The 8742-nt window shown below is 37.0% G+C and overlaps 1 protein-coding gene across 1 annotated transcript in view; it reads left to right on the top strand.

The window, feature by feature from the left end:
• Positions 1-3858: 3858 nt before the first annotated feature.
• The window catches only part of LOC106869525 (uncharacterized), a 52774-nt gene continuing 47890 nt past the window's right edge, over positions 3859-8742 (top strand). Inside the window, exon 1 of the mRNA XM_089340658.1 lies at positions 3859-3976. Coding sequence (XP_089196784.1) covers positions 3893-3976 — 84 coding nt within the window. The 5' untranslated portion in view covers positions 3859-3892. The remainder of the gene's footprint in view (positions 3977-8742) is intronic.

The raw sequence follows: 8742 nt of genomic DNA, 5'->3' as shown, positions 1-8742 counted from the left end.
CACACACACACACACAGAGAAATGGAGTTAAACGCAGGTGTTATTCAACATATGTTTCGAAGAAAACATTAGTATTATTCCAGAGGGAATAAAATGATGTAAAGCAATGCGGTCTTCTCATCAGAGAAAAAAAAGAGAAACAAAGTACATCAATAATCTATTTTATCCAAATGTGATGACTGCGTATATGATGAAGGGAACGCTGGCAAATTATTTTTTAAAGAAACCGTTAATAGATTTAACGTCAAATGCAATTTAGAGAAAGAGGAGTGGAAGAAAGAAATTAACAGAAAATTAAGAGTGGAGACATGTAGTGCGATAGATAAATGGGAATAAAGCTTAAAGGCGTGGAAATAGACATATTTAGTAGAAATGAAATGTAAGAAGACAATTAAAGGTCGAATTTTATAGATTGGTAAAAATTACTTATAGGAAGTAAAGGTATGTATTTGCCAATGTTTGCAACGATAAACGCGTTCTTTAAACGTGTTTACAAGCGAATTCTCTGAGAACAGGATTAGATAGAGTTCTTCGTTACAGAGTGGACAAGAAGATTTACCTTTATCATTTGGAAAGGACCTAGATAGAATATTCCATTCCAAATCAAATTGTTTATTATGTTCCTTCAGAGACCAAATCAATTTACTAAGCCCAGTATTGTTGCGTTTATTGATATGTCTAAATGTAGAGCAATGGTTAGATATTCTTTTGGACAACTGTGATGAAGTACTACCTATGTAAAAAAAAAGACATCAGAACCAGAAGTAATTTTACATTAATTAAGAGAGTTTCTAGTCGTAGAATTACCTCTAATCTTAGAATTACTCTCTCTCTCTTTATATATATAAATACACACATAGTATTTTAATAGGAACTACTGTTAGTTTCATGCAGAGAAAACACAATAAACTGGCAGACTCATATATCACGTCTTGTGCTACAAAGCAGTCATTCAGGCTCAAATACCGATTTGTTTGTTAATAACTTTCTGAAAAACGGATATTTTCTTATTGAATTTTCTACAAATATTTCAGACAATGTAGATTACGATTATGCTGGAATTAATGTGGAAAAAATCATGTAGTTATGGCGACAATTGAACTTATTGACATTCTACAATCTCATCTTTTTTTTAGATTAATTCTTGCTAACAGAGAGTATTTCACGTACATTCTAAATATTTTTTTGCTTGACCAAGTTTGTTTTTATTCAAAATATGAACAGGAATATATTTCACAAAAGAAAGACAAAGAAAAAATAGAAAAAAAGGGAGAACGAACAGAAAGAGAAAAACATCAAAGTAGCACTAAGTGCCTCAATCTGTTGCACACCACAAGGTTCAATGGAACCTACTGAAGTAAGCCTTACCACAAACGATGGCGAGGCTAAGGTGTTGGAAAAGCCAAGCGCCCTCATGGGCATCACCTGACACCTCGGTGAGGCGAGCTGCCAACGAAGACAAGAACTTCGCCGTTAGTGGCCCAGTCCCGCCAAATGTCTCAAACGCCACAGATTGGAAGAGATAGTTCACTGCCGGGTTCCGATATCAGGATTTTATTCCGTTCGGCTATGGAAGCAGTGACTCTCTCTTTCCAAATTGATGATGTCGACAGAAGCAAAATTTATGAAATTTATTGTTGTTAATGGTGGTAGTGGTGGTGGTAAATAACTCTTGTTCTGTCTAAAGCATTTTTATAAGTTTGTCCTAAATGTTCAGGATTGTTTTCAGGCTTTTAGATGGTTTCTGTATCATACGTTCAAATTAATATAACGCTCTGATTTCCATCAACAATTCCAAGTTACTCTGGTGGTTGAAACAAAAAAAAAATGGGAATGTATATTGTAATATAATGTATGGATGCTAGGGGAATATGTCTTGTGTATCACGTGTGATACAAGGAACAGGCAAATGGTTAAATAGCTGATTGAGTAGGTATATGGCACAAGATATTATAACTGTGACCATATTTTTCCACTCCTTATCAGATACGGTGTATTCTGATTGCTGTACGAGTCCTTCCTTTTTAAAGAATTAAAGGGGGTTTCACTAGTTAATTCTAGCACATAGCGCCATAACGTAGAGGTCTTTTCGTTGGCTTGGATTAACCAATATTAGCTTAACTCGCCACGCCTGGACATATCAGGTCAAGTATACAAGCTAATCCTGAGTTTTCGTCAATTTCAACAATGAAGGACCAAATTCTATTGACAGTAAACTTTGGTATTTATAAATGTACTAGGCATGTGTACATGTTGATTTACTGACCAGTACCTCTGAATAAATACAGCATAATTTCGTCTTTTTAAGGTCCGTGGTCAAATTCTGCTGGATTGAACTAAAGAAGCAATGAGTTACAGGCAGGGGATCGATCTTTATATCCCCTTGAGTAAGTGAATGAGAGAGAGAGAGAGAGAGAGAGAGAGAGAGAGAGAGAGAGAGAGAGAGAGAGAGAGAGAGAGAGAGATCTTTGTCGAAAAACGGATTTATTTGTTTGGTTTCGTAATTCATAAGTTGCCTTTAATTGTAGTTAATTCTTGATGAGTAAAAATGATAAGATTTTCTGGACGGAATTTGCAGATAGGAAGTATAGAATGTTTCATTCAAACATATGGCAGTTAGAAATTTACCGACGTAATTATAAGTATGAATGGACTCGTTTATTTTGCTTGTATCACACACATTTCTAGCCTACTCTAGTTAATCCTTGAAGTGTAAAAACTACTTTTTTCCTCGACAGAATATGAAAGCAAGACTTTGTGAACATATGGCATCAATCGTTTAGGCATATTTAAACAAGTGTAATTCCCCCATCGACTTTGTTTCCTCATAACTGTCAGAAAAAAATGAATATTTTTTAATGAAATTTTCTATAATTACCTTTCAGGTTGTGTAGATTATATATATATATATATATATATATACTGATGCACACCATAATGTTTTTCAAAATTTCATGTTTCATTTTGTAGATATGTAATATCAGCATGTATGTGTGCGACCATCAATTTTTTCCCCCTTTAAATTCCGATATAATCATAATCTATGAGGAAACAAAGTCGAGTGATTTGTGTTGGTATGTCTATTTTGCTTGGACCGCATTTCTAGCTTATTTTAAACTCTAGATAGTTCTAGAAGAGTAAAATCTTATTTTTTTTATCCTCCGCGAAATATGAAAGAAACATGAGGCTCAACCATATGGCAACCATATGTCCGGATACTTATTGATCAGACCGCGTATGTTGTTTCTTAAAAAATAAATTTTATTTCATTTAATATCCCATTTAAAAAATTAGGAAATCGGAGTTTGTTCTTGAAATATAGACATGAGATTTTGTATTTTTTGGAAAAATCGTATAACAGGTTCTATGTCAAAATAAGTTTGAAAACCACTGGCTAACATTTTTGTGTTTGTATGGATATATATATATATATATATATATATATATATATTCGAAACGTCTGGATAGAATAGAGACAGCTGATGAAGGGATATTCCAAGGGGCTTTCCGTTTTCCTATGTGTTCGTTCCGTTGTCTGTAGTTTATTGTTCTAACGTCCTGTACCCTGATATGCATGTATATACACATGTAGATGTAAGTATGTACATATATGTGTGTATACATGTATATATATTCTTTGTATTATTATTATTATATATATATATATATATATATATATATATATATATATATATATATATATATATATATATATATATTTCGAGTTAACTTTTCTTAAAATGAAATAAAAACAAAATCTAAATGAAAAATTTCAAATTCAAATTCCATAAGAACTCTTCCAGTTTAACTAAAAATAAATAATGATAAATTCCAAAATTTAGTTTCCAGACGATAAACCCAACAACACATTTTATTGAAGAAACAGACGATAATGGCGTTCGGTCGTAATGAAAGCTTGGCTGTTCAGAACCAGAAATTAGATGAGTTCGTAAAACAATCTGACCATTATTACCAGGTACAGTACAGTATTGTAACTAGTTTATAAATATCTATCCGTACAAACACACAAAAAGGTTGTTAGCCAATGCTTTTCAAAGTTATTTTGGCGTAAAACCTGTTACACGATTTTCCCTAATATTAGAAAATCTTATGTCTATATTCTAAGGACAAACTCCTATTTCCTAATTTTAATGAGATATCAAATGAAAATATTTTTTAAAAAACAACAACATATAATGACTTGGCGGGGTAATCTTTAACTATAGCGGCGTTAATAATGGTGAATGGACAAATATATCTTGACTGTTTTATGTCCTTATATTTTGTAATATATATACACTCTGTACGAGTGGGAGTGTGTTTGTGCTTATATGCACACATGCATACGCATATGTGTGTTGTATGTATATGTGTGTATTCATTTTTTTCATTTTATCTAGTTTCAACTCATGAGCTGTGGCCATGCTGGGGTACCGCCATTTAAATAGCTATTTCCACATATGTATATATGTGTGTAAATATATATATATATATATATATATATATATGTAAATACACATACACACACATCATCATCATTATTATCATCGTCTAACGTTCACTTTCCATGCTGGTATGGGTTGGACAGTTTGATTGCTGATTGCCAAGCCACGAGACGGCACTGGCATCGACCACGCTCGAATGGTGCTTTTTATGTACCACCAGCACGGGTGTCAGTCAGGCGGCATTGGCATGGGCCATGACTACAATTTCACTTAACTCAACAGGTCTTCCCAAGCACAGCATATTGCCCGACGATTAAAGGGTGCTTTTAAATGGGCCAACATAAAAAATAATTTTAAATTTGGATATACACCTGTCTGTTTAAAGCACATTCACTGTCTTTGGCTACCTGTTGACATTAACAATAGATACGACTTCGCCTATATTGCCAAGTGCTTTATAGGTACGAAACTAATGGTCACTCTATGACCCGCCATGACTTTTAACTTCCTAATATATATATATATATATATATATATATATATATATATATATATATATATATATATATATATATATATGTATATATATATGTATGTGTATATATATATATATATATATATATATATATATATATATATATCATCATCATCATCATCATCATCGTCGTTTAACGTCCGCTTTCCATGCTAGCATGGGTTGGACGATTTGACTGAGGACTGGTGAAACCGGATGGCAACACCAGGCTCCAATCTAATTTGGCAGAGTTTCTACAGCTGGATGCCCTTCCTAACGCCAACCACTCAGAGAGTGTAGTGGGTGCTTTTACGTGTCACCTGCACGAAAACGGCCACGCTCGAAATGGTGTCTTTTATGTGCCACCCGCACAAGCCAGTCCAGGGGCACTGGCAACGATCTCACTCGAAAATCCTACGGGAGCCAGTCAGGCGGTACTGGCAACGGCCACGCTCAAAATGGTGCATCTCATGTGCCACCCGCACAAGAGCCAGTCCAGGGGCACTGGCAACGATCTTACTTGGCTTGCCGGGTCTTCTCACACACAGCACATTTCCAAAGGTCTCGGTCAGTAGTCATCGCCTCGGTGAGGCCCAATGTACGAAGGTCTTGCCTCACCACCTCAGCCCAGGTCTTCCTGGGCCTACCTCTTCCACGGGTTCCCTCAACTGTTAGGGTGTGGCACTTTTTCACGCAGCTATCCTCATCCATTCTCACCACATGTCCATACCAGCGCAATCGTCTCTCTTGCACACCACAACTGATGCTTCTAATGTTCAGCTTTTCTCTCAAGATACTTACACTCTGACGGGTATTCACATTGACATTACACATTCAACGGAGCATACTGGCTTCATTCCTTGCAAGCTTATGTATGTCCTCAGCAGTTACAGCCCATGTTTCACTGCCATGTAGCATGGCTGTTCGTATCCATGCGTCATACAGTCTGCCTTTTACTCTGAGTGAGAGTCCCTTTGTCACCAGCAGGGGTAAGAGCTCTCTAAACTTTGCCCAGGCTATTCTTATTCTAGCAGCTACACTTTCAGCGCACCCACCCCCACTACTAACTTGGTCGCCCAGATAGCGGAAGCTATCGACTACCTCTAGTTTTTCACCCTGGAATGAGATAGAAGTTGTTTCCTGTTTGTTTACAGTCTTTATTGCACCTGAACATCTGCCACAAACAAAAACTAACTTGCTAGTTAACCTGCTTTTGATGTTGCTGCACCTCTTATGTGTCCATAGCTTGCACCGGGTACATCTTATAGAGTTACTACCTACTCCTTTTCTACATACTGAGCAGGGCCATCTACCTGAAGGGGTTTGTGTTTTATCTACCTTCCTACTTATTAGGATTTTGGTTTTAGCTAGGTTGACTCTAAGGCCCTTCAATTCTAGACCTTGCTTCCACACCTGAAACTTCTCCTCTAGTTCTGATAGTGACTCCGCAATTAGGGCAAGGTCATCAGCATAGAGGAGCTCCCAGGGGCAACCTCTCTTGAACTCCTCTGTGATTGCCTGGAGGACTATGATAAATAAGAGGGGGCTGAGGACGGAACCTTGGTGGACCCCTACCTCTACCCGGAATTCATTGCTGTACTCATTTCCAACCCTCACCTTACTGGCAGCATCTCTGTACATGGCTCGCACAGGTCTCACTAACCATTCTTCTATCCCAAGTTTCCTCATTGACCACCAGATAAGGGATCGGGGGACCCTGTCAAAGGCTTTCTCCATGTCAACAAAAGCCAGGTACAGAGGTTTATCCTTAGCTAGGTATTTTTCCTGCAGCTGTCTCACTAGAAATAAGGCATCAGTAGTGCTTTTACCTGGCACGAACCCAAACTGCATCTCATCTAAATTGATTTGCTCCCTAATTAGTTGGGCTATGACCCTCTCTGTAACTTTCATAACCTGATCTAACAGCTTGATGCCTCTGTAATTATTTGTATCTAAAGCGTCACCTTTACCTTTGTAGCAGTTGACTATGATGCTGCTACACCAGTCATTGGGTATGACTCCTTCGTGTATCACCTGGTTCGTAATACGGGTGACTAGGCTATAGCCAACACTGCCAGATATTTTGAGCATCTCTGCAGTGATTCCTGATGGGCCGGGGGCTTTCCCGGTCTTCATACTCTTAATTGCTTTATCTACCCTGCTACTATCAACTCGGATAGCTGGTCCCTCTATTGGGTCGACATACGGCAGGCTCTCTTCCTCCCATTCATTCTCTTTATTAAGCAATCTATTGTAGTGGCATCTCCAGACCTCTTTCTTTGCATCCTCATTTAGTGCAAGCGTACCATCATCCATGCGAACACATTTCTCTCCTACAACATCACTATTCTCTCTCCTACACTGTCTTGCAACACGAAATACCTCGAGTCTTTGGTCCTCACGGCGCAGAACATTGGCAAATCTTTTCTTATCTGCTTCCCCTCTGGCTAAATAAACCTGTCGCCTAGCCTCCCTTCTGGCACATTGGTATATATATATATATATATTAGAAGGTTTGGAGTTGATGTGCAGCAATTATATATTAGAAAAAATAACAAGGTACTCAGATATCTGGATGGTTGTACATTTACAGATTTTTTACAAAGAATCTGTAAATGTACAACCATCCAGATATCTGAGTACCTTATTATTTTTTCTAATATATATATATATATATATATATATATATATATATATATTTGAAGGTTTGTATGTATGTATATGTATGTTACAGTATGTCATACCGGCCATGATGAAATACCACAAGGTATAGAAAATACGTATTCGCCTTTATATATTTAATCCTTTATATTGAACACTCAATATTTCATATATTCAATAAGACATATTCCATATATTCAATAAGACATTCAATACTTCATTTCATTGTACCATCCATCTTTTTTTATATTATATATTATATATTCCATATTCTATATCCCACATTAATTTTACAAGAATATAAATAAAAAACATAAAAAGCAGACAGAGTTGGAACTCTTTTAAATAAAATAATATATTCCTCTATACACGATCATACAAAACCCTTTTTTTGTATTTATTTTTATTCACACATATATATATATATCTATATACACACAAGATGTTTGGGTTAAATTTGATTTGTTTATGTCTCCTTTTTTCTGGAACAGCTTCATATATTGGTGAATAGACAATGGCGTTGGAGAGCATAAAGATCAAAATTGTAGCTGGGAAGAAGCTAACTCACATGGAAGACTGGAAGCCAGCTGAATATTTGAAAAGAGCTCCCTGAATCAAAACACTGACTTCATGACTGCTGTTCAGTGCATTGTGAACGCTGTAAACACTGGAAGATGTGACATGGACAGCTGCAATGGAGACTATGAAGCCATTGTCTGCAGGAGGGGGGACAGCTGGTGTTTGCATGCCAAAATTCATCTTTTACCTGCAGAACAGGACCTTAGGCTCAGTTCAGAGAGCTATGTGAAGCTGCTGGAAACTGTGGTTAAAGTCTGGATGGGGAGAGTTGCTGCTGAAAAGCTATATGTGTGGCAGCAAGATTTGGCTCCTTGCCATATCTCCAGAAAGAGTCAGAGATGGTTGTAGGAGAATTTCTACAACTTCACCAGTTTCTCACCTCCTAATTCCTCCAGTTGTAGGCCTATGGATTACTATGTGTGAGGTGTGGTTGAGAAAAGCACCAACCGCTCTTTCTGCAACTCTAAGGCCGAGCTGGTGACCAAGATTAAGGAGGTGTTCAAAGATCTTCTCAGGGACACAGTAAGGAATGCATGTGCCAGG

This window comes from Octopus bimaculoides, chromosome 23, assembly GCF_046866305.1.
Source record: "Octopus bimaculoides isolate indiv1 chromosome 23, ASM4686630v1, whole genome shotgun sequence".
NCBI classification, from domain to species: domain Eukaryota; kingdom Metazoa; phylum Mollusca; class Cephalopoda; order Octopoda; family Octopodidae; genus Octopus; species Octopus bimaculoides.
This window is presented reverse-complemented; position numbering and strand designations above follow the sequence as displayed.